General features: G+C 37.4%; 4 protein-coding genes across 6 annotated transcripts; 1 reads left to right on the plus strand and 3 right to left on the minus strand.

Annotated features, from left to right (window-relative positions):
• Positions 1-360: 360 nt before the first annotated feature.
• LOC116143605 lies at positions 361-6407 on the minus strand. 3 transcript variants are annotated; one of them, XM_031429067.1, is made up of 8 exons: positions 6319-6407; positions 5786-6174; positions 5256-5593; positions 4673-4825; positions 4481-4573; positions 2002-2060; positions 1597-1690; positions 361-1197 (listed from the first exon to the last, which is right to left on the minus strand). In XM_031429067.1, the coding sequence occupies exons 2-8, from the start codon at positions 6168-6170 to the stop codon at positions 979-981; spliced, it is 1341 nt and encodes a 446-aa protein (XP_031284927.1). In that variant the 5' UTR covers positions 6171-6174; positions 6319-6407; the 3' UTR covers positions 361-978. The 3 variants fall into 3 exon arrangements, with proteins under 3 accessions (XP_031284927.1, XP_031284925.1, XP_031284926.1); XM_031429065.1 differs by lacking the exon at positions 6319-6407 and having other exon boundaries at positions 5786-6233; XM_031429066.1 differs by lacking the exons at positions 4481-4573; positions 4673-4825; positions 5256-5593; positions 5786-6174; positions 6319-6407 and adding exons at positions 2512-2604; positions 2704-2856; positions 3287-3624; positions 3817-4235 and having other exon boundaries at positions 365-1197.
• A 300-nt stretch (positions 6408-6707) lies between these two features.
• On the minus strand, positions 6708-9810 carry LOC116143607 (xanthoxin dehydrogenase). Its single transcript, XM_031429068.1, has 2 exons — positions 9640-9810; positions 6708-7735 (listed from the first exon to the last, which is right to left on the minus strand). Exons 1-2 carry the CDS (start codon positions 9687-9689, stop codon positions 6937-6939), a joined length of 849 nt encoding a protein of 282 aa, XP_031284928.1. The 5' UTR covers positions 9690-9810; the 3' UTR covers positions 6708-6936.
• A 1951-nt stretch (positions 9811-11761) lies between these two features.
• LOC116143604 (RNA helicase aquarius-like) lies at positions 11762-20887 on the plus strand. Its single transcript, XM_031429064.1, has 14 exons — positions 11762-12262; positions 12352-12441; positions 12821-12883; positions 13246-13332; positions 13419-13571; positions 13678-13838; positions 14220-14454; positions 14589-14699; positions 14809-15867; positions 16032-16295; positions 17080-17265; positions 17405-18559; positions 18959-19297; positions 20090-20887. Exons 1-14 carry the CDS (start codon positions 11861-11863, stop codon positions 20411-20413), a joined length of 4629 nt encoding a protein of 1542 aa, XP_031284924.1. The 5' UTR covers positions 11762-11860; the 3' UTR covers positions 20414-20887.
• A 734-nt stretch (positions 20888-21621) lies between these two features.
• On the minus strand, positions 21622-25659 carry LOC116143554 (putative disease resistance RPP13-like protein 1). The gene has a single exon (XM_031429006.1). It carries the CDS (start codon positions 25657-25659, stop codon positions 21622-21624), a length of 4038 nt encoding a protein of 1345 aa, XP_031284866.1.
• Positions 25660-26078: the final 419 nt, after the last annotated feature.

The following is a 26078-nucleotide window of genomic DNA, read 5'->3' on the forward strand; positions in this document are numbered from 1 at the left end:
CAACCCAAATAATTGGCAGAAAAAAATCAAAAAACCATTAACCAAAGATCATAATCATCAGATAACCTATACTTAACTGTCAATTGAAGCTCATAAACAACTAGCATTATTTCAAGATGGTGACTAAATGCTTGCACAGTAATTAAATCATAACTAAATTGACAAGTTGGAGCAGGTGTCCAACAAATCAGCACTGATTGATAAATCATGAAATGAAGTTCAACTCTTAGAGAAATATGCTTTTTAATTTGCTTACGTTGGAGTTGGTGGGTTTACAAGGCGAATCAAAAAAAGATAATACATACTAAGGAACTTAAAAAATGAACATATTGTTGACTTTTGAAAGCAACAGCAAAATCAGGAACAATTAAGTCAATAACTAAAAATTCAACTTCCATGGCATCATCAGCAGCATCAGTACCATATGCCAATTATTTAAAAGTTTACAATCATATCTAGTCTGCAGCTAAGACTTTTATATCAAGTTCCAATTTCACCTCATCTCATACACAATAACTGAACATAAATTTATCTTGTATATGGCTACTATACTAGTCATCCCTACAAATACATCTCTTCTTCAACAGCCCATTTCCTCTTCATGACTAGTAGGTTCACTTTTTCTCCCAAGTACAATGTTTAGAAAGGAATTATCATGAAACAAGTGGGACTGGTTTAGATGGAGGTTTGTCTTAGTTCAACAGAAACTGTTCCATTCTTGTGGGGTCAGCTCCTCATTCCTATCTTTGACGGCAGCTCTAGTGAGTCATTATCAAGACTATATGCCCTATTGTAATGTAACTATCTAGAATGCAGTAACTTTTGCACAAGACATATAGCAGCTCTTATTTTACTATTTTTTTAAAGAAATTTTTTAAACATGGATTTAACTCTTTTGATACAATTGAATAACCTTGATACTATACATTTTGAGATACAAAACTGGTTAATTACATCCTAGTTGGATATTCTAAATTTCTAATTTATGCTCCCTTTCTGTACAGCAATAAAGAGTACTATTAAAATGGGAGAAACAAGAAAAATCATATATGGGAGGGCTTGACTCAGTGCACCTTCCTCCATGCCAGCCTCTTGGAGAAGGTAATTGGTTTTACCTTCAATAAAAGCCTCAAAATAGTTCTGGTACCCTGTGTTTTGAGGGAGATTTGAGCTTGTGACCTTCATCATTTCCATGGCCTATAATAATGATTTAAACCATTAACAAGTATTAAAGAAATGTAAGAATAGAAGAATGTGGAAGATCATGCTTCTCATGAGGAAATGATGAATTTCAAAACCAAAAACGCCCTTAAGAAACATTAAAACAATGTTCCTACTTTACTTTTCAACAGCCAAAAAAAGTAACTTGAACTACAGTCTCCTAATCTGACACTTTTTGCTACAGCAGACGGTAAAACATGCAAATATAATTTTTAGAAATCTGACAACAGTAACAATGGTACTTTTTAAGCTGGTTTGTTCAGAAGTCTCCAAGTTGGACATCAGAAAAAAGAGTCCTTGTTAGATAAGTTAACGTTTCCCAGAAGTTGAGTTTGTTCCCACACACACAAAATCATTACAGCATTTTATCAATACCTGAAAGCTGAACACAAATTGCTGGGCCCTCTTGCTCACCATGGCATTTGGGTGAGACTGAAGCTTCTCATACATAATTCGAGCCTCTTTTTGCCTGCGAGATTGCAACAGATTAGTATTTTCCCAACTCATGAGCTAAAGAAATATCTTATTAGGAGATAAAGGCAACGTATACATATACATATATGAATTCTCAGGTGCGGGCATCTACTTTTTCTTTTTCAGAATCCATACCTCAACTCTCGGCATTGTAAGTTAACTCTTGGAGGCATAAGTAGGCGAAAATGCAATGGTCTCTTCTTTTTATCAATATTTATACTAGGTGAAACACAATTACTAGATTGGGTTTTCATAGGATGCCAAACTCCTTTTAGGGTTCAATAATTAACAATAGCATATATATACCTACGAAGAGAATCCTGACAAATAGACCACTGCAAAGCAGCTAATCCATGAAGTTCACTCTGCACAAACAAAATATTATTTTCAATTAAATAAAATATAGGATCAAAAGATTATGAATCATGAAGCCAAGATGATGTTATGGTTTCACTAAATGATGTCACAAGTTGGCCACAGGTTGGGCAAATTAAATTAAATCAGACCAATTGCTAACTCACATTTAAGAAGTCCAGATAAATGAATCATTTCATCAAATCTCAAAGAACCATCGATTTGATTTTTTTTTTTTTAACAACAGTAAAAATCATTTTATGTTTGAAATAACAGGGTATGTGCGTGTATATAACTTTCTAAAAATTCAGACATGTTAAACAGTTGTCTACTCCCTAGTTTTCTTTCATTATTTACACAGAGGAAGGGAGGGAGAAGAGAACTCCTAAAGAGATTCTGACAATAATACTACAGCTCACAATTTGCAAATAATTATGTGGTTCCCATTTTTATTAGGCTTACCTTGAATGTCATTTTACTCATAACCTTTTCATAGTAAGGCAAAGCTTCCTTAAGCTTCCCAGAATCCATCAAGGAGTCACCATCCTTCAATGCCTATATTTACAAAGAATTAGAATTAGAGAAAAAATTATAAGATATTTCCTTTTCTCCAGGAATTAGAAGTTTAAAATTACATCTCTGTTTGAAGAATACCTTCTCACACTCAGATTTTAGCTTCGGATCTACATTTAAGCCAACCTTTTTCTTGTAGGCAGCAAGGAGTTCTCTAGTGCGCTTGTCTTTAGCAGCTCTATCTTCTGCTGTTTCAAGAACATCTCCAGGGCGAATAGTTCTTCCACCCCCAAACTTAACAAAAAAAGGAAGAAGGTTTATTATAAGATAAGATTCCCTACAGAGATTCAAAGGTGGCATCAAATCCACAACCATAGATATAGAAAGTTTGTGCTTATTCAACTACCAAGTGTGGCATATTCGTCTATCAAGTAGGTGCTTCACATGCTTTACTTTCTGCATGCTGAAAGAACTTTAAAAAACTTAAACACGCTAATGCCTTAAGACTAAACCTAACTGCTCATTATATCTGTCTTTGAAGAATATCACACATAAAAAGTTGCTACTTTTTAGGAATGAAATCCAAAAGTTCATCCCAAGCTATCAGCTAGCATCCTGGATATCCGTTACATATAATGATGCATTGTAGTTAACAAGAAAATTCATGCCTTTTAGCTACATGCATATATGTTTAAGCAAATTGTGAAGTCCATAAAGCACATACCGTCTTAGAAATATTGCCAGGCCTAGGAAAAACTCCCCATGTAGAAACCCTCGGCTTGTAAAGATCAGAATTGTCTTCTTGAATTGGCTCAGGCTTCGACACTGTTGTTTCCTCAAACTTGCTGGTGTCGCCAACAATTATCTCCACCTCAGGAATGTCACCTTCTGGAAAAGGATCAGACACTGGAACCAATCCAGCAGGCAGTGCCCTACCCTCCTTCTTATTGGCTAAGTTCAGACCCATAAAATCAATGTTTGAGACCCTCAGTTCTTCCTTCTTACCAACCCTCTTCTCCACAATTTCATTTGGCACGTTGCCCTTAACTTCTCCCTTCAAGCCTAAAATTAACCAATTCAAGATTTAGCAACCCTTTTTGCATTACAATATGTGTAGCTTTCGGTCCATCAATTTAACAAACCAAATTATATACTCCTTTCATCACCATAACTTGTAATATTGAAAGCAATAATTGTCAAAATTCGAATTTTCACATAAAAACATATCACAAGTTGGAGTAATAACTATAATACCTGAACTTGTTCCATTCTCAACATTCCCTTTGTTCCCCTTATACTCCTTTGCTTTCTCCATTGCAGCCTTAACTGAAGCTGGAATTTTTTTATCACCATCACCCTTCAGGGCCGAATCTATATCCGGGTTTTGCTCGGTTTTAGAATCTGGGACCGACTGTATAGTCTTCTTATAGGCCTTGGCTTTTTCAAAAGCGAGCTTTACAGGTTCTAGTGGGGGTTCTGGCGAGTCGTCTGAAGTGGCTCGTGAAGAAGATTGTTCAGCATTGTTGGACGATGAATTGACTGAGAAGGAGAGTTTGAAAGAAGTGAACTTTGGCTTGGTGGAGGAGATTGTTTTGATGGTGTTGAAAGAAGATAGCCATGGTGGTTGCAGACAAGTCATGGTCCTGGTAAAGGTGAGTGTGAAGTGAGTGGCCATGAGANGAATTTTTTTTTTTTAACAACAGTAAAAATCATTTTATGTTTGAAATAACAGGGTATGTGCGTGTATATAACTTTCTAAAAATTTAGACATGTTAAACAGTTGTCTACTCCCTAGTTTTCTTTCATTATTTACACATAGGAAGGGAGGGAGAAGAGAACTCCTAAAGAGATTCTGACAATAATACTACAGCTCACAATTTGCAAATAATTATGTGGTTCCCATTTTTATTAGGCTTACCTTGAATGTCATTTTACTCATAACCTTTTCATAGTAAGGCAAAGCTTCCTTAAGCTTCCCAGAATCCATCAAGGAGTCACCATCCTTCAATGCCTATATTTACAAAGAATTAGAATTAGAGAAAAAATTATAAGATATTTCCTTTTCTCCAGGAATTAGAAGTTTAAAATTACATCTCTGTTTGAAGAATACCTTCTCACACTCAGATTTTAGCTTCGGATCTACATTTAAGCCAACCTTTTTCTTGTAGGCAGCAAGGAGTTCTCTAGTGCGCTTGTCTTTAGCAGCTCTATCTTCTGCTGTTTCAAGAACATCTCCAGGGCGAATAGTTCTTCCACCCCCAAACTTAACAAAAAAAGGAAGAAGGTTTATTATAAGATAAGATTCCCTACAGAGATTCAAAGGTGGCATCAAATCCACAACCATAGATATAGAAAGTTTGTGCTTATTCAACTACCAAGTGTGGCATATTCGTCTATCAAGTAGGTGCTTCACATGCTTTACTTTCTGCATGCTGAAAGAACTTTAAAAAACTTAAACACGCTAATGCCTTAAGACTAAACCTAACTGCTCATTATATCTGTCTTTGAAGAATATCACACATAAAAAGTTGCTACTTTTTAGGAATGAAATCCAAAAGTTCATCCCAAGCTATCAGCTAGCATCCTGGATATCCGTTACATATAATGATGCATTGTAGTTAACAAGAAAATTCATGCCTTTTAGCTACATGCATATATGTTTAAGCAAATTGTGAAGTCCATAAAGCACATACCGTCTTAGAAATATTGCCAGGCCTAGGAAAAACTCCCCATGTAGAAACCCTCGGCTTGTAAAGATCAGAATTGTCTTCTTGAATTGGCTCAGGCTTCGACACTGTTGTTTCCTCAAACTTGCTGGTGTCGCCAACAATTATCTCCACCTCAGGAATGTCACCTTCTGGAAAAGGATCAGACACTGGAACCAATCCAGCAGGCAGTGCCCTACCCTCCTTCTTATTGGCTAAGTTCAGACCCATAAAATCAATGTTTGAGACCCTCAGTTCTTCCTTCTTACCAACCCTCTTCTCCACAATTTCATTTGGCACGTTGCCCTTAACTTCTCCCTTCAAGCCTAAAATTAACCAATTCAAGATTTAGCAACCCTTTTTGCATTAAAATATGTGTAGCTTTCGGTCCATCAATTTAACAAACCAAATTATATACTCCTTTCATCACCATAACTTGTAATATTGAAAGTAATAATTGTCAAAATACGAATTTTCACATAAAAACATATTTCAAGTTGGAGTAATAACTATAATACCTGAACTTGTTCCATTCTCAACATTCCCTTTGTTCCCCTTATACTCCTTTGCTTTCTCCATTGCAGCCTTAACTGAAGCTGGAATTTTTTTATCACCATCACCATTCAAGGCCGAATCTATATCCGGGTTTTGCTCGGTTTTAGAATCTGGGACCGACTGTATAGTCTTCTTATAGGCCTTGGCTTTTTCAAAAGCGAGCTTTACAGGGTCTAGTGGAGGTTCTGGTGAGTCGTCTGAAGTGGCTCGTGAAGAAGATTGTTCAGCATTGTTGGACGATGAATTGACTGAGAATGAGAGTTTGAAAGAAGTGAACTTTGGCTTGGTGGAGGAGATGGTTTTGATGGTGTTCAAAGAAGATAGCCATGGTGGTTGCAGACAAGTCATGGTCCTGGTAAAGGTGAGTGTGAAGTGAGTGGCCATGAGATGTACATTCCTAAAATATTTCAAGTACATGTCAAAATAATAATTGTCTATGTATATCTTGAAATTCGGATTTATTTATTAAAAAAAATAAGAACCTGTAAGTAATTACCAGAATATATTAAATTTGATTTCTTTTCATCAAAGATATTTGACACTTCGAGAGGCTAATAGCAACCCACCGCCATAGAAATAGGAATCGACCTGAGACTATACACTCATCCACACAACAGCCGAACAATACAGGCTACCTACTACGGATTCTCAGAAAGGATTAAAAAATAAAAATCATGACCAAATAAATTAAGATGATCTTATTATTTGTTAAAGGGATTCCCAAGTGATTAAATACAAATCAATGTCTTTTCTGCAATTAACTTGGAAATTACACTTTATGCAACCTGCTAATCAACAGCAATATCAATAATATATAGCCAATCAATTCGGTTCCAGCTAGAAGAAATACAAGTACAAACTACAAAGTGAAGCATTGTTTCTTCATTTTTTTTTTTTTTTTTTTTTTTCACAATGAGCAGTCTCCATCAAAATGTCCAACGGCAGTTAAATCCAAAGGCAGAGATCAAATTCTCTTACCATCCTGTATTTTTATTATTAGCATAGAATACAATTATTCAATGATTGCCCGAGTTTGACCTTACTAAGTTGCCATTGTAATACCAAGCAGGGCACCTACCCTCCTTGAATAGCTCATGTGAACAGGAATTTTTTATCATCTAAAGACCCTAAAGATGTGGTTCACACTTGTGAAACCTCCATCAACCATGAGATTAGCTCCACTTATGTACCTAGCTTCATCGCTTGCTAGGAAGAGCACGGCATTAGCCACATCTTCAGGCATCAATTCCACTCCCTGCAAGTTAGCATTTCGCCCAGTAAAATCACGGAAACCAGCCAGGGCATCCTCTGTCCTCTCCTCCTCAGGCAAGTGAGCCAAAGCCAAGCCTGTTGCAACTGCATAAGGAGAAACACAGTTCACACGTATCCCATATTTTCCCAGTTCAGCTGCAACATTCTTGTTGAGCCCCAAAACAGCATGCTTCGACCCTGTATATGCATGAGGGCCAATACCCCCAATGGCACTTGCGACACTGCATATGGAAATGATACTGCCCTTATTTTGCGGGATCATGATCCGAGCTGCATGTTTCATTCCGTGGAAAACTCCCTTCACATTTATGTCAAATACCTTCTCAAACTCTGATAAGTCCACATTCCGGATGTCAGGACAAGGTGAACCTGAAATCCCAGCATTGTTGACCATGATATCAAGTGTGCCAAATTTATCAACTGCAAAGTCAACAGCAGAGTGCACATCCTCCTCCTTTGTGACGTCACAATGGAAAAAACAAGCCTTTGGATCACCATTAAGGGAATCAGACACCAGCTGACCAAGATTGTCCTGCACATCTACTATGCATACTTTGGCACCGTGCTTGTGAAACTGTCGCACAATGCTCTCTCCAATCCCTGTTGCTCCACCTGTGACCAATGCTACTTTCCCCTCTAATCTGAGGACAAAAAAGAGGAAGAACATAGAAAGTTAATACAATCAAAAAGTTGCGGTAGGACAGCAATTTGCCTCTTAGACTGTTTAGGAGTTTGCAAATTTTGCAGAAAGACACCTTCGTCCTGAAGACTTCTTCCAGTGACAACTTCTGGTATATTTTAGATTTGAGTTTAGATGCTAAATGCAAAGGTGAAGTTGATATCACAAGATTTGAAACCCATGTAATTTTTAGCAGACAACATCAACATCAACATCCCAGAGCTGATGCTATTATACAACAAAAAGCAACCTAATGTTTCATTAGAGTAAGGCATTGTGTTATCATCAAAGTTACCTAACAACAAAGGTTCCATCTCCACTTAGAATCCCACCTTAACCCAAAATTCTGATTTAAGTGATCCACTGGGCAAGAGCAAAGTTATCTTTTACCATAGTATGACACACATAATTCCACTGGTTCGAGAACTACTTCAGAGGTGCCACTAATGGATTTAAACATGATATGAGCAGAAAGGCATATATAAGAGCTGACAACATGGCTGGAATGTCCTACAATTTTAAGCTTAAAAATGCTCTTACTAACCAGTTCTCACCTTCCAGATAGCCTTAAAAGTTTACTTTAATTCTACTTAAGAGTCATCATTTTCAGATCAAGTGTACTTGGCTATTAGTTTGAATAAGCAAACCCAAAAGTACAAGTTCTGTGATGCAGGTTGAGTACTTCTGTTCAAAGTAATAAGACAATCAAAACTCATAGGCGCACGTCAATCTTTCTTGTTTATCCATCTCAGTCTTTCTAGTTTGAATAATACTACACCAACAACCCTCTTTCAAAAATTTTCTCTTATAACACTGAAGTGGGAGCTTGTAATTGGTCAGTCCACAACGGGTCTCACATAGATCTCGCATGAATCCCACTATTTAATTGCAAGTTGCCACGCCAGGGTTATGAAAGAAAGTTTGTGAAAGAGGGTTGTTAGTGTAACATTACTCTTTTAGTTTATTGTTTGCAAATATTATCTTTCTAGTACCAATCCCCGAGAGACACTAGCGTATTATCTTATCTATCTAAGAAAATGACCGCAATAATTCAAAGGAATTCTGAGCCCTACATCGGTTATTTCAATCTCCAATGGTAGATAACCCTAACTTATCCTTTCATATGGTTTCCTAACAAGTTGTGAAACACTACTATAATGGAATAGTCAACATCATTATGTTTTTACCTTCAGCAACTAATTTAAAGATGCCTTGCAAAATATACACTAAAAAGGAAATTCCCAGCCTGACTCGAGTTAAAATTTGAACCAGATAAATTAGTTTGCAATGAGAAAAACAACCACAGAATAGAAAATAATCCAAACACTGGATATAAGGTTGGAGATCCTTATCTATTTTTATCAATTTTGCCAGTACTTATGGAAAATAACTGGAAATTTTGGGATATCAAAATAATCAAACCAAATAATTCAGAAGACTTAAAAGATGATATTAAAATTCTTCTATGAAATATGAAACTGGAAAGAAAAGAAAACTTTTAATTCTTTTTTGGCATGATGGAGCAAAAATAGTAACAACGAAGAAACAAAATCAAAGTGCGGGACATTGATTGATATAAAACTAGCCCATTTGGTGAAAAAGATTGGTGAGTTTACTTACAACCCAGACAGAGAAGAAGCAACTAATGTAACCCGGAATCTGAACCAACCCAGATAATCTCAGAGTCAAAAATAGAAAATTAAATGACTGGAATGGGACAAGAGTTAACTTGAGCTCAGTAAGTTACAAGCTTTGATCTGATACTATAATCACAACAAAAAACCCACCAAAAACTCAGACTATTCTCTAGGAAAAAAACACGAATCTCGTGAATTAAATGAAGTATAAAATGAGAAAGTTTACTACCTTTGAGCATGAGCAGACGAGTGAGCCGAGTTGGAGTTGGTGGAGGACATGGCTGGTGGAGAGTTTTGCACAGTTGTGTCTGAGAAATGAGAATCTCAAGACGAAAGCACAAACAGGCTAGCTTTGACTAGCTTTCTGTGCTGTGCTCACAACAGTTAAACCAAAATATTATCCAATTGCAACTGTTGCTGTGATATTGCGAGGCGCTTTCTTATTTGTGATTGTGACATGCAAAAACACGTAAATTATAATTAAGAATTAAAATATCAATCCTATTAATCACATGAGTGATCTCATGATTAATTAAAACTCTTAGATATATTATTCAATAAATCTCAAGTTTGATTCATCTGAGTTACTAATCAGAATAGCTATTGAAGAAGTTTACCCGACTATCAACTTTAGGACATTGAGAAATTAGTTAAGGTGCACGTAAGTTGGTTGAAGCACCCTCGATCATATAAAGAAAAAAAGAATCCTAATAGAAATAAAATGTTTTATATATACGGGAGAAAACTAATTTAAGGTTATGAATCTTATTAATCACCTAAATGACCCAACGGTTAATTAGGATTCTTGGGTATATTACTCAAGAAGTTATGAGTTTGATTCACCTGAGTTACTAATAAGGGTGGGCACTGAGGCGGTCTATCTGGCTGTTAACTTTAGGACCCTAAAAGATTAGTTAAAGTACGCGTAAGCTGGTTTGAACACCCTCAATCATTAAAAAAAAAAAGAATCCTATTAGAAATAAAAAGTTTCATATATACTGGTGAAAACTAATTTAAGGTTATAGAAGAATATGATAATACAAAATGTTTGATTTAAGGGTCATATACCGCGTTTATGGAGTTAAATGCATTTTCTATGTTATTTTTCGTTACGCAATTTCCTAAATTGACCTTCCTCTATATGTATATGTTAAGAATTTCACTTCAAGAGATGATGATGAGTAAAAGGCTCCCCCTCTTACTCAGATTCTTTCTTTGATTATCTTCTCCATTTCTTGATCATATAGTAATATTATACTCACAAATTCTTCTCACTAACTTTCTCTCACAAATGCGGTATATAATCTTATAATTAGTCAACTCATAATAGGTCTTATCTGTCTAATAATGAGTCCTGTCTGCCTAAAGGTGAGCTGATATATCAGCGTTTGTGAAACGTCTCTGAAAAATGTTTGTTAACTTATATTTTATTGTAAAAATATCTAGGGGTGCGTTTGGTTTATTATTTTGGATAGGATTTTGGGGATAGTATTGGATAATTGAATATGTGAGTATTACGAGGTAAAATTTAAAAATTTATAAAAAAAACCCCCTAAGTTTGCTAATTTAATAAATACCCCAACATGTAAAATGACAAAAATACCCCCACCACCTACAGTGCCAGATTCCGGCCACCACTGTCAGAATCTGGCCGAAAAATTGCGTTACGACACAGACCGGTCGAATCTGTGTCGTAACGCGTCTTTATAGCCTTTTCCGGCCAGATCCACCACGGATCTGATCAGAAACGTCCAGATCTATGGCGTGTCGTGGCCGTCGACGGCCGAAAAAGGCCAAAACGACTTCCATCTTTGGCCGTCATTTTCGGTCAACGATGGCCAAGATTTGGCCGTCGTTCACGGCCAGATCGGTGAACTATTGGCCATTTATGGTCTGCAGGTAGGCCGTTGTACAGACTCCGGCTACCACCAATGGTGGTTGCCGGAATCTGGCAAGTGTGGGTCACGGGGGTATTTTTGATAATTTTTAAACTTTTTTTCAGGGTGTATTTGATGAAATTAATAACCTTATAGGGTCTAAAAGTAATTAAAAAAATAGGGTAATATTTCTGGAATAATGTGCCAAATATTATTTGGAGAATAGGATTGAGAATAAGGATAAAAATAATAAGCCAAACATGGCCTAGATTGTGACAAAGTTCCATCAACAGAGTCAGAGAAGCATAAGGAACTCAAACCACTTATATATGGTTTGGGCTGGTAGTGTGTAGCCCAAATTGAGGCTATAATCGGCCTAAGCTAAGCATCTAAATCTAGAAATTGGCCCAGCCCAAGGATACAAATATGCGCCTTACATTAACTAAAGAAAGAGCAGCAAATTTCAGTGTTCATCACTGGTTCTTACTGAACCAATCTAAAACCCTAATCAATAAATTTTCATTCAAAACCCTCAAATTCTCGTTCTCTTCATTTCTTTACTATACCTTGACGATGACCAAGGTTTACGGTACTGGTGCCTATGATTTCAAGCGGCATCGGGTCGCGGAGTACCCGGTGGAGTTGCCGAACCAGCTCGGCGACAAACCGGTGGAGTCAAAGGCCGGTTCGACGCTGCCAAGTTCTATTACTCTCTCGGAAATTCAACGCGATAGGTTGACGAAAATAGCTTCAGAGAATTGGCTTAAAGCGGAGAAGGCGTTCGATGCGGAGCTGGTGAAGGACATTTATACGACTGAGTTAACGGTCAAGGAGGGGAGGAAAACAGTGCCTTTACATAGAGTGATGATTTTGGAAGTGAGTCAGTATTTGGAGAATTATCTGTGGCCGAATTTTGAAGCGGAGACGGCATCGTTTGAGCACGTGATGTCTATGATGCTCATGATTAATGAGAAGGTAAATGTTTTTTTTTTTTTTAACTGAATATATTGTTTATGGGACAGTGTATTTTGTTTTTATGAATTTAATTTTTGATATATTTGCAGTTTCGGGAGAATGTGGCAGCTTGGATGTGCTTTTACGATAGGAAGGATTTATTCAGGGGATTTCTCGAGAGGGTTCTTCGTCTCAAGGAGGTTTGTGATACACCATTTTTCTTTTTAAATTGGAATTGATAATTTAAGCTTTTCTGTTTGGATGGGGAGAAATGATGTGAAGTTGAGAATGAAGATTAATTTTAAATTTTTTTATTGTTTTGAGGTGAGTGGTGAAAAGAACAAAATTAGTATGAGTAACTTGTGGAGAGATTTTTGAGGGAACTGAATAAAAACTCTAATGAAAATATAACACAATTAAAATTTGAATATTGAGCTCTTTGTTTATATGTGTCTGAATTGCACCACTGTTTAAGAAGCATGTTGCTTTATTTTATATATTTTCTGTTGGCATGTGTAAATTTGTTAAGACAGTCTGATCTTTTTTAGACTGATTTATTGAATCTATATATGGTTGTAGGGAAGAGACCTAACTATAGCTGAGAAGACGAATTATCTGGTTTTCATGATAAACGCCTTTCAGGTATGTTAGTTTCCTAACTTTGCCTTTATTAGATACATTAAATATATACTCCTACTTGTTGGATTTTCTCTCTGCCCTTTGGTTGAGGTTAGTTTTAAGGATCTCTTACGGCAAGGGAATAATTAATATCTTAAAGAAAAAAAGATGTTTTGTTTTCTGTTGTTTATTTTGCTGCATAGTGGATAAAGTTCTTTTATCTATTTTTCCCTAGAGCTAGCTTGATGTTTTCATACCAGTTTCAATTACCATTAAACTGCACAATTTTTTTTAATTTGATTTTTTTTTTATTGATGAAGTATTGTTTATGAAATTTCAAATGTTTATTGGCTTTTCTTTATTTTGTCAAATCATTTTATTCACAGAGTTTGGAAGATGAAATTGTCAGCGATACTGTCCTGAAGCTAGCTAGTTTAGAGTGCTGGCATAGTTTGTCTTATGGTCGTTTTCAGGTAAGAAATGCTCTCTGTTATCTTTGTTTCATGCTAGATGTAAAGTAGAGTTCTTTTTTATGCATGATTTGCTTCTGTCTCTGTAGATGGAGCTTTGCCTTAATCCAGATTTGATCAAGAAATGGAAGAGGATGATAAAGAGAGAATCTAAAGAGGCTGCGAAACGAGGAGAGCCTTTTGACCCCTCATCATCGCTTGAAGTGAAATTCTTGAGGAATCTTATTGAAGAGTTTCTTGAGGTACTGTTTTACTAAATTAATATATAGTTGTATCTTTATAGTGTTTTAATTTCCAATGCCCCACAATTTTAAAACTAACATTTTACAACTTCTTAATGTTTACCAGGTGCTAGACCACAAGGTTTTTCCACAAAAGCACTCTGTCAATGGTGGTGATGATATTGCTGATGCTTATGGTTTTGAGCGAGTTGATGACGCTTGTGTCTTGTACTGTGAGAGGTTTATGGAATTTCTTATTGATCTATTGAGCCAACTGCCTACAAGAAGGTTTGATTGCTACTAGAGTCAGTCTTTTTTTATTTTGTTAAATTTCCTTTGGTGAACTTATTTCTGGTCATCACTTGGAACATTTAGGCTGCCGAACAGTTGAGAGCTTTTGAGCTTTTGCTATATCTTAAGTCTTTCAGCTGGTCTTGTTTGATGGACTTTAACCTGAGATTAGCCTATTAAAAAGAAAAAAAAAATGTTTCCTGTTCTTTTAGATTATAGAAATTACTTTCTAAGATTTGTTATTAGTTGGCATTTATATGCTTCTTATACTGGTGAAAGGTGAGATTTTCTTGTACATCTGATTATATCATGATATGTTGCGTCATTCTTATATTGTATATGCTATTTCTCATTTTTGGTTCGGTTTTGCCGGTACAGGTACCTTAGGCCTCTTGTTGCTGATGTAGCAGTTGTTGCTAAATGTCATTTGAGTGCTCTTTATAGACATGAAAAGGGAAAACTCTTTGCGCAATTGGTTGACTTACTACAGTTTTATGAAAATTTTGAGATCAATGATCATGTTGGCACACAACTGACTGATGATGAGGTTTTACAATCTCATTATGATCGTTTCCAATCTTTCCAATTGCTTGCATTTAAGAAAATCCCCAAGGTGTGTCATAGATAATCTCGTTTAGTTTGTATATTGTTTCACTTTTAAAAATCAGCTGCTAAGAAATTTGGGACCAGTTACTCGTTATGGTTGTTCTTTGCAGTATCTAAATTTTTCCTGTATGGTGCTTGCAGTTACGAGAACTGGCACTGTCCAACATTGGCTCAATCAACAAGCGAGCTGATCTATCAAAGAAATTGTCAGTACTCTCTCCTCAAGAGCTACAGGATCTTGTTTGTTGTAAGGTTTGTAGATGGCTAATTTATACGTTTCTAGAAGTATCTTTCTGAATACTCTACTAATTTAGAATACTGTGTGAATCTTTGATCTCCTGACATTTACTACCTTGTGCAGCTCAAACTGCTTTCAAAGGAAGATCCTTGGTCTGAAAGGGTTGATTTTCTAATTGAAGTCATGGTCTCCTTTTTTGAGAAACAGAAGTCACAAAAAGAAGCCATAAATGCTCTTCCACTCTACCCGAATGAACAGATTATGTGGGATGAAAGTGTTGTGCCGAGCATTAATTACTCTGGGGAAGGATGTCTTGCTCTTCCAAAGCTTAACCTACAATTCTTAACTCTCCATGATTATCTCCTCAGAAATTTCAATCTCTTCCGTTTGGAATCAACATATGAGATTCGTGAGGATATTCAGGAAGCTGTGCCTCACCTCCTTGCTCACATTAATAATGAGGGAGAAACTGCTTTCCGTGGCTGGTCAAGAATGGCTGTGCCAATTAAGGGCTTTAAAATCAGTGAGTTAAAGCAGCCCAACATTGGAGAAGTCAAGCCAGCATCCGTGACAGCAGAAGTTACTTTTAGCATTTCAAGTTATAAAGCACAGATAAGATCAGAATGGAATGCACTTAAAGAGCATGATGTCTTATTTTTACTTTCTATTCGTCCTTCATTTGAGCCTCTAAGTTCAGAGGAAGCTGCAAAGGCTAGTGTGCCACAGAGGCTTGGCCTTCAATATGTACGAGGATGTGAAATTATTGAGATACGTGATGAGGAAGGAACTCTTATGAATGATTTCTCCGGAAGAATTAAACGTGATGAGTGGAAGCCACCAAAAGGTGACATGAGAACTGTGACTGTTGCTTTAGATACAGCACAATACCATATGGATGTCACAGACATTGCAGAAAAAGGTACAGAAGATGTTTATGGGACATTTAATGTGTTGATGAGGAGGAAACCGAAGGAAAATAATTTCAAGGCAATCTTAGAATCTATAAGAGATCTGATGAATGAATACTGTATTGTTCCTGACTGGTTGCACAATATATTCCTGGGCTATGGGAATCCTTCTGCTGCGCAGTGGAGTAATATGCCTGATCTTCTGGAAACAGTGGATTTCAAAGATACTTTTCTTGATGCAGATCACTTGAGAACTTGTTTTTCAGATTATCAGGTTGGTTTTTTTTTTTTTTTTTTTTTCAGATTATCAGGTTGGTTTTTTTTTTTTTTCTTTGCCTCTGATTATGGGAAACTGCCATGTTCTTATATTTTAAGAATGATGTGACTTAGAAACTTGTTTTTGTTATTGTTTTTTTCTTTTTTCTCTTGAATCTATAGGTTAGTTTTATAAATTCAGATGGTACTGAGAACTTGGAACCAAGGCCTCCATTCCGAATTAGGCTTCCCAGGACACTGAAAGGCAACACTCATGCTCTTCCTGGGAATAAGAAATTAATTGCTGATTCTATTAATGATGCTAACATGGTGGATTCCTGTGGTGAAAAAGATCAACTTATCGTTGAAGCGTACATCCCTCCAGACCCTGGTCCTTATCCCCAAGATCAACCGAAACAGAATTCTGTGAGATTCACACCCACTCAGGTACTAAGTAACTCTTTTTTGTGCTCACTTCTTTTTCCTGTATTCCATCTTAAATTAAAACTTTTTAATCTTTAGATGATGTCGCAACTGGTTTTTTGGGTAGTTCTTCTTGAAGAAGTTGAAGTCTTTTATGGCACATCCCTGCACTTTTAATTGTTTTATGGAAAAATTTATAGTAATGTTCACGCTATCTTATCAGGAAAAAAAATGGTGACTTTCTGTCTGATTTTTTTTTTTTTTCCTTTCCTGCAATTAATTTGCTAATACACTCTTTCATGGAATCTGGTGATGTACACTACATCCCATTGTTCTGAATCTAATTTTTTTCTATCCTTGGACTTCCTAGTCTTTATTTACTCAAGGAAATGATAGTGTTTTTTGATTATTCTTCTTGTTATCTTGAGACATGTATTGTCTAATTTTTTATGCTTATTTTGAAATGGAGGGTGCGTCAAAGTGATGCCTTGCTGATTTATCTTTACAAGTAAAGACATTTGTCTAGATTGAACCTGTTTTCTTTGCAAAAGTCAAGGTTTGAAACATCAGAAGTTTTTCAATGGAGTTTCATGGCTGTAGACTTTTGACTCTACTTTATTAGAGCAAGGAGTGATGTTTTTGGTTTCTTCTCAACACTGATTTTGGTTAATTATCTGTGGCTCGGATATCTTTGTTGAGAGGGATTTGATGTTGATCTATATTGAAAGTTACAGCTTATTAATAAAAATAAAGGCTGCTGTCTGTGTTATTTCTCTGTGACTGGACACTTCTTTTTCTTTTTGTTCAGATTGGGGCAATAACATCTGGCATTCAACCTGGACTAACAATGGTTGTGGGTCCACCTGGTACGGGAAAGACTGATACAGCTGTGCAAATCTTGAATGTTCTCTATCACAATTGTCCTTCTCAAAGAACATTAATAATCACTCATTCAAATCAGGCTTTAAATGACCTTTTTGAGAAGATAATGGAGGTACTTTTGATCTACTTTTAAGATTTAAACACATAGAAAGGACTCACTCTTAGTCCTGCCTTCTGTATTGTGGAAGTGACCGTGGGACACTTAATTCCTCGAGTAAGTTGCTAATGCATGTTGTGTTTTGCTTTGTCAGAGGGATGTACCTGCTCGCTATCTTCTACGTTTAGGTCAAGGTGAACAAGAGCTAGCAACTGATCTTGACTTCAGCCGGCAAGGCCGAGTTAATGCGATGCTTGTTAGACGGTTGGAGTTGTTGAGTGAGGTTGAGAGGCTTGCAAGATCTCTTCAATTGCCGGAGGATGTGGGGTATACTTGTGAAACTGCAGGATATTTTTGGTTGCTTCATGTGTACTCACGCTGGGAGCAATTCCTGGCTGCTTGTGCAGATAATGAAGGCAAACCAACATTTGTACAAGAACGCTTCCCCTTCAAGGAGTTCTTCTCCAACACCCCTCAGCCAGTTTTTACAGGTCAGTCATTTGGGAGAGACATGCGGGCGGCTAAGGGGTGTTTTCGTCATCTTAAGACTATTTTCCAAGAGCTTGAAGAGTGCAGGGCATTTGAACTGCTCAAGTCAACTGCTGATCGAGCAAATTATCTAATGATAAAGCAGGCAAAGATTGTTGCGATGACTTGCACTCATGCAGCTCTTAAGAGGAAGGATTTTCTTCAATTAGGTTTTAAGTATGACAATCTTTTGATGGAAGAAAGTGCCCAAATTTTGGAGATTGAAACTTTCATCCCAATGTTGCTCCAGAGACAGGAGGATGGTTATGCACGTCTTAAACGCTGCATACTGATTGGTGATCATCATCAACTGCCTCCTGTTGTTAAGAATATGGCTTTCCAAAAGTATAGTCACATGGATCAGAGCTTATTCACAAGGTTTGTTCGTCTTGGTATTCCTTATATAGAGCTCAATGCTCAGGGTAGAGCTAGACCGAGCATAGCCAAACTATACAACTGGAGGTACAGAGATCTGGGAGACCTTCCTTATGTGAAGGAGGATGCAATCTTCCATAAAGCAAATGCTGGATTCTCCTATGATTATCAATTGGTGGATGTTCCTGATTATCATGGGAGAGGTGAGAGTGCCCCTTCTCCTTGGTTCTATCAAAATGAGGGAGAGGCTGAATATGTTGTCAGTGTTTATATATATATGCGGCTTTTAGGTTATCCTGCAAATAAGATATCCATCTTGACAACTTACAATGGCCAGAAGCTTCTGATTCGTGATGTTATCAACAGGCGATGTGTTCCATATCCCTTTATTGGTCCGCCCAGTAAGGTAATTTTTTAAGTATATTCCTTTTCACATTAGAATTAGTTTGACATTAATTTCTAAGGAAGCAGTTCAATAGTTTGAATGTCATGTATTTATTGTTAGCCAGTGGAGGCCTTATGAGATCTCCTCTGTGCACATAAAATTTTGTTTGATGACCATATTTTTGAACAATTAGAATGAGCTGTTGGTTGTTCTCTTGGTATGGATGTGAGGTTCTTTTATTTCCTCTGATCCAGTTATAAAAGCTGGATCCTTCATATGGTTTCTTAATGACTTAGGGCTTTGTTTCATTTGTCATGGCAATGTGCAATCATTTTTTTATACTCATTCCTCTAGTTTTAGTAGATTGATGCTTTATAGTTGTGCTTATATATAACTGCTTCCCTTCATGTTTTGGCTCAGGTCACAACGGTTGATAAGTTTCAAGGTCAGCAAAATGATTTTGTATTGTTGTCTCTCGTGCGTACTCGCTTTGTGGGTCACCTTCGTGATGCTAGAAGATTGGTTGTTGCGATGTCTCGTGCTCGGCTTGGTCTGTATGTGTTTTGTCGACGTTCTCTGTTTGAGCAATGCTATGAACTGCAGCCTACATTTCAGCTTCTGCTTCAGAGACCTGATAGACTTTCACTCAATGTGAAGGAGACTACATCATATACTGAACGTAATGTTGAAGACATTGGAGATCCTTATCTAGTTAGTGGCATTGAGCATATGGGTGATATTGTCAATCAATTATATCAGGTAGCTCTCTTCTTGATATGATTTATATATTTGTGGTATTCTGCATGGTTGATGCTTGATTTTGAAGCATTGCATTGCTTTTTGCTTGCTTTCGAGTTGGAAATACTCGAGCCTTAAATAATTGTTAGTATTGCATGGTAATCATGCTTTTTCTAGGTCCAGTAAATGCATTACAGCTTTGAGTCTGCTAATGTTGGTTAATACAAAATATGAAGCTGCTTTTAGATATTTGCTTTTCACTGTTGGACTTTCACATTGATGAACTCAGACACTGATCAAATGCATACCATTATTAATTGATTGTTACATTCTAGTTTCTCTACAGAATTATGGTTCTAGAATTTTTGAACTTCAGTGATTTATTTTCATAATTTGTGTTGGATTAACAAACTTGAAGTAACAGAATAATAAGTAGCTTCATAGGAGACTTTGATTTTAGATGTATTGTTATAAAGTTCTCTAAACAAGATTCTCTGCCACAGTACCTCCAATCCTTGGGAGGTTGGTAGGGCCTCAATCTAAGGTCCACTTGGCATGGATGGATGGGCTGACGACTTCAGACATTCTCTTTCTCTATCCATAACTCCAAATAGGATTTAGTTACCCTAAAGGAGGCAGATATATTTCTGCTTTCATATGTTATCTTAGTGTATCTACAAGTTCTCCAGTTGTCTCTAGTTACTTATGAACGTTGAGAACTACTGAGATATTTGAAATGTGAATCTGTTGTTGGTTACAAGAATTTAAGTTACTCAAAGTTTCCATCCATGATTCTAAGTTTCTTGTTGACAGGCAACCGTTGCTAGCTATGAATATCATCAGCACATGGCTTATTCTGGATCAATGGATACGTCAGGTGAGCAGAGTAACCAGCCAAATTCAGTGGCAATGGACGATGACATGGATACTGATATTCCAGCATCTGCAAATGGTTCTATGGATGGTACGCCACCTGTTAGCCAGTCGGAGGGCCCTACTGACATAAATGGCCTTGAAAATGGAGAGACGTCTCATGATAACCAGTTAGATAGCAAAACAGATACTCAAGTTCCATCCACTGATGGGAATAGCAAGCCACTTGAAAGTGATGTAAAGGAGGATACTAAGTCGGAGTAGTCTAAATTAACAGCGTGCCTGTTAGCATTTTAACTTTTCTGCAATTTTGCAGAAACTTCAGGTTCAACTGGACAGCCAGCAAAGCAAATTTGAACTGCGCAGTTATGGGAAAAGGAAACTTGGTATATTCGTGTAAAAAAACCTTTTAATCCATCTATTTTGGGTTCAAAAGCTTCAACAAACCATTCAAAGCTTGTCGACAACAACTGTGCAGTGCTTCAGCTGCAGCATATGCATTAGGAGAATGATGGGAGTCGTTATTTGCATGTACAGTTCGTAACTCTTGGAAATAACTTGATGGGAACTCAACTGAATGTGACCAGCTGTACTGATATTTAACTACGAGAGAAATTTTGCTGTAAATTGTATCATTAACTTCAGATATTGCCCCGTTGGATTGAGGGTTATCACTCCTAAAATGTCTTGATTGAGCCATTTCGTTTAATGTGCAAGAGTTCAATCTTTTGCAATTTATAGTCATCGTTTTCATTTTGCACACCCCTAATTCCTAATATGAGCTATCTTATACCAGTCTTCCCCTTGCCTCCTTTGAGGTTTTGATTTCAGCAAATCACAGTCGTTGATACTTGATATACAAAAGAGTCAAGGAGGAAGGCAGGCCCTCTTCAGGTAAGGACTGAAGCTTGTTACAGCGATTGATCTCCGAAGTCGTAAGAGATGCGAGGTACTGAATGCCCTTGTAATTGAGGAGTCTGAGAGTTGGAAGTCTGCTGATGCGTAATGAGTTCAGGTTACTAGGAAGCAACTCTTGCACGGGAAATGATTCCACATAGAACTAAATCGGAAATCTTCGCCATGGTATTCTGGAAACTAATTCACATATGGTTGATCGCAGCTTGAAACTCTGCACAACCGACCAGAGTTAGATTCCAGGATTGCGCTCGTTATTAGATTTCAGAGATAGTATCAGTGCTAAAACAATACCCAATTGGGCTCCAGTGGTAAAATAGGAAAATGATTGAGCTCTGAGCCTATCAGGTCTCCAAGCATCCCTTTTCCGTATCAGGGCTTGTAAAATATCCACGATCGAATCTACAAAAGTACCAATCAAGGAGAAAGCTTTGAACAGATCAACAAATAACAATCCCAATAGATAGATCTTTAATGTCAATTGATATTTCAATCACTCTCCTCTGATAGTTAATAAATAGATGATCTTTTCTTACCGAAAATGCAGGCTCACTTACTCATGAGAAAACTTCCTCATCAATTTGTATTTGGGGAATATGAGATATCCTGTACCAGTGTTTCCCTTTCTTATTCTGAAGTTTTAATTGCAGCAAAGGGCACTCTTTGATACACAGAAAAGTCAAGGAGGAAGGCAGACCCTCTTCAGGCAAAGACTGAAGCTTGCCACAGCAGTTGATCTCCAATGTTTCGAGACATGTCAAGTGTTGAAGGCCTTCATAGTCCAGGAACTTGAGATTCAAAAGTCTGCTAATCCGCAAAGACTTGAGGTTGCTGGGAAGCAGCTCCTGCTCTGGAAATGACTCCAAGGATCTACATACACCTTCAATCTCGAAACGAGTAAGATATTCAAGCCTTCTTAATCCCCATTCCTTACAGGGTGTGAGTTTGGGGCAAGAAATAATGCAAAGTGAACCTAAGTTATTAGGAAAACCTCCTTTAGGAATTGACATAAGTTCTGGACATTCATTTATAAATAGTGACTGAAGAGATATGAGGCTTTGCAGCTGCTCCGGAAGTTTCCTGAGACTCCTGGAATTAGAAAGCAGAATTGACTTCAGGTTGGGGCTCCGCAGTCCTTTTTCTGGGAAATATTCCAGGCTAGGACAGTCCCTGATTTCCAGGGCATCAAGCGACTTGTGATCCTCAGTTATTAGTATGGAATTCAAATTTGCACAATCCCAGACCACAAGACTTCTGAGCTTTGGAAAGGAGGATAATGGGAATTCTGTCAGAGAATCACAGCTGCTGCCAATGCACAAGTGTTCAAGGACTGGGTACTGGTGTATTGTCACTCCAGGGGAGATAAATTCTAATTTCCTACAGTCACGGATATAAATCGTTTTCAAGGCAGTGGGCCAATAGCCTCCATGAAAGAACTTGAGAGAACAACAATTGATTATATATAAATGTTGGAGATGAGGATTGCTGTGCATCAGTTCCCCAGGTATAATATTTAGTGCTTCACATCCTTCAATTTTGAGGCTACACAGATTTGGAGGTAATTTCCTTAATTGTGAGATTTCTGAAACTTTCAACCTTTCAGGACTATAGATGTCTTGCAAATTGTCTTGGACATGCTCTTTGTTCATCTTATCAACAGTTTCAGCTCTGAGAATCTGTGATGGACCTTCATGCTTAAAACTTGAAATATCCTCAATCAAAAGCTTAGAAGTTTCTTGGGGAGAGGCAGACAATGTGATTGAAACATCAGTCTTATGCTCGGCATGTTGCAAGGCAACTTCATGATCGCTTCTGAGTTGCCCCATGTTGCTGTCAACCTGAAGTCCTGGAAGTGTCACTACAAGCTCTGGACATTCTGAAATGTAAACTCTAGTTGAAGGAGGAAGGCACTTGGGTAAGCTTTTTTTCAACTTGGGGCACTTCCGAATATGAAGTTCCTGAAGACAAGGAAACTCTCCACCTTCAACTTCAGTAGAAATCCATTCTTCCCATTCCAACATTCCCTCAAAAATTAGAGTCTCCAAAGATGGAAATGGCCTGAGATCTGAAGAATTATTAGCCCCATAGAATTCTGGACCGACCCTTTTTACTTGTTTCATCTCTTTGATAATAAGCTCCTTAAGAGACGGTAGCTGCCCAAGAGGAGGCAATTGCAAGCAGTTATTACAGTTGCTAAGACGTAGGAGAACCATGTTTGAGAAAGACGAATCTCCCAGCCAGTCTGGAAGTTGCGTGCCATTGTAAAGCTTAATGCTGAGCTCTTTCAGATATTCATGAGGTTGCAGCTGTTCAAGCACCTCTCTTTCAATCTGTGGATCAACTGTGGTGTCACTCCATTCTAACTCTAGCACATCAAGTTCCTCCTTGTTTTTCAAACTGGCCAGGGATGCGTCTCCAGCAAAAACCACGTTCTGCAACTGTGAAATATGAAGGGTTCCACGAAGATTTAAAAGGGACCCCAAATCTTTAATTTTTGAGCCACCATATTTGCCTACAACAAAGTTAGACAACTTTTGAAGACTTGTTAATCTACCAATGTCTGCCGGCATCTCTGTTAAGTTAGTTCCAACTATATCGAGATGACACAAATTAACAAGGCTCCCCATGTTCCTTGGCAACTTAATGAGAGAATTACAATTTGACAAAATCAATGTCTGCAAATTGTAGAGAGAGTTTACAGATTCTGGCAACCTACTAATCGCAGTGTGAGAGAGATCAAGGTAACGCAAAAGTTCCAACTCATGACCAATTGAATCAGGCAACTCAATTATAGGATAATGAGACAATGAAAGCACCCGCAAGCAGTACAGGTTATCCAACAAAATCTCTAGTACCCCACTACTTATGTGACTTGATTCATTCTCTGGTGGCAATTCATATGGTAAGAAGGTCCTTAAGAACTCAGGTTTAGAAACTTCAACAATTTCAATAAAATTGCCTCCACAAAATGACAAATGCCGAACTTTGTTCAAAACAAATTCCAAATTCTTAACATCTACCAATCTGGAAAAGTAATCATGATTTACCAAGCTAGAAAGTTGACCATGATTTGGCAGTCTTGATATGTAATTTCCAGATAGGATTAGAGCTAAGTCATGAACAAGATCATGCATTGTATAGCGAGATCTAATGGTAGTTGATTGTTGAAAGAAAGACCTTGATGTCAACTCTTGAAAATACTGATGGCCTACCTCTTCCATTCTTTCATGTCTCGATTGTTCCAGAAAGCCTTCTGCCATCCATAAGAGGATTAACTTCTCCTCTTCATACTCATAATCCTTTGAAAAGATCGAGCAGTAAGCAAAGCATCGTTTTAGATGTGCAGGAAGATAATAATAGCTCAACATAAGAGCTTGGAGAATTCCATTCCTGTCTGATGACGAATCAAACATGTTGTTCTTCAACACAACGTCCCACTCTTCAACCGTTTGCATTAAACGCATTAAACAACCAAGCAGTTTTGTTGCTAAAGGCAAACCATTACACTTCTTCACAATTTCTTTGCCAATCACTTCTAGTTTGGGATATAAACTGGATTCCTTATTTTCAAATGCATATTTTGCAAAAAGCATCCAGCTATCTTCATATAGTAATGGCTTCAAACGGTAAGCAGGAAGAGTGCCAATAAATGCTGCAATATCTGAACTGCGTGCAGTCACAATAATCTTACTGCCTTTCTCCCCAGCATTAAGGAGAAACCGCAGAATTTCCCAGATAGAATACTCATTAGACCGAACATTATCTAAAATGAGTAGAATTTTTTTCTTGTTGAGACTCTCCTTCAACTTAACTTGGAGGGAATTTCGGTTTTCAACATCCGAAGTTTGATCAGTCAGTTGCCCCAGAATAGCTTTAGTCAATCTTTTCGCATCCAAAACCTCCGAAAGACAAACCCAAGCTTTGCAGTCAAAATATTTCTTCACCCTCTCATCGTTGTACACAAGCTCAGCCAGGGTGGTCTTACCAACTCCAGCTTCTCCCACAATGGCAATGACATCTGACTGGTAAACTGTTTCATGTTCACCTGAAAGCAACAGCTTCAATATAGTCTCTTTGTCTTCATCCCTACCAAATACAACTTGGGATTGATAATCATCTACCAAACTAGAGGATGGCAGCTGATTCGATTTCGTTACTGTAATACATTCTTCTTTTAATCCAAGTCTGTCTTTTTGCTCCCCAAGTTGTTCCAGCCTGACAATTAAAACATCCATCCGGTCTCCTATATCCTGTGAAAATGTAAATACCAAGTCCCATACTCGAGACTCAGCTTCCAACTTGCTCCGCAAAGCTTGGGTGGCAATCTGGTCAAGTAAATCTTCAATATCATAGCAAAAGTCCGTAATCTGAGCAAGCCAGTCGCTCACTTCAGGGTTTCTGAATTGTTTCTTCTCAGCATCATGGATCACAGCATTGATAGTTGACATTGTTTTCTTCAACTTCTTCAGCCATGCCTCGTCGAGTTTATGTTTACGGATGTAGTGAGTGAGTTCAGGAGGCTCCATCTTGTCAAGCAGCTGTTGCAAAAAACCGGAAGGAAATGATCCCGATCTTAGAAAAAACTCAGCAGCCATGCTCTCCTCCTTTCTATGAGAAGATACAAAAAGAAGGATATCTCAGGAGGAAATGATCTGCAATAAACACTTCCTGTAAGAGCTACAGTGGAGATGAACAAAGGTATGATTGTTATTTTGACTAATATGTAAAGGACAAAGGAGATACAACTTTGAGAATTCCGAAGTTTGGGCGGATAGATCAAGAACTAAAAACTATTTCTACAACAAATAAAAAAAGTTTTTTATTTCATTGAACGTAACTGAGTCTAATTGGCAGGAAACAAGAAAAGATAGAAACAATTTTAAACAATAGTTGACAAGTATTTTGTCTTATGTTGGCGGACAAGTTCCTTGTGCAAATTCTTGATTGATTGATGATCTATTATCTCTCATTTTTCTATATGATGAAAATTTTTGGTATATTTGTTGCTTGTTTA

This window comes from Pistacia vera, unplaced genomic scaffold, assembly GCF_008641045.1.
Source record: "Pistacia vera cultivar Batoury unplaced genomic scaffold, PisVer_v2 Contig430, whole genome shotgun sequence".
Classification (NCBI taxonomy): domain Eukaryota; kingdom Viridiplantae; phylum Streptophyta; class Magnoliopsida; order Sapindales; family Anacardiaceae; genus Pistacia; species Pistacia vera.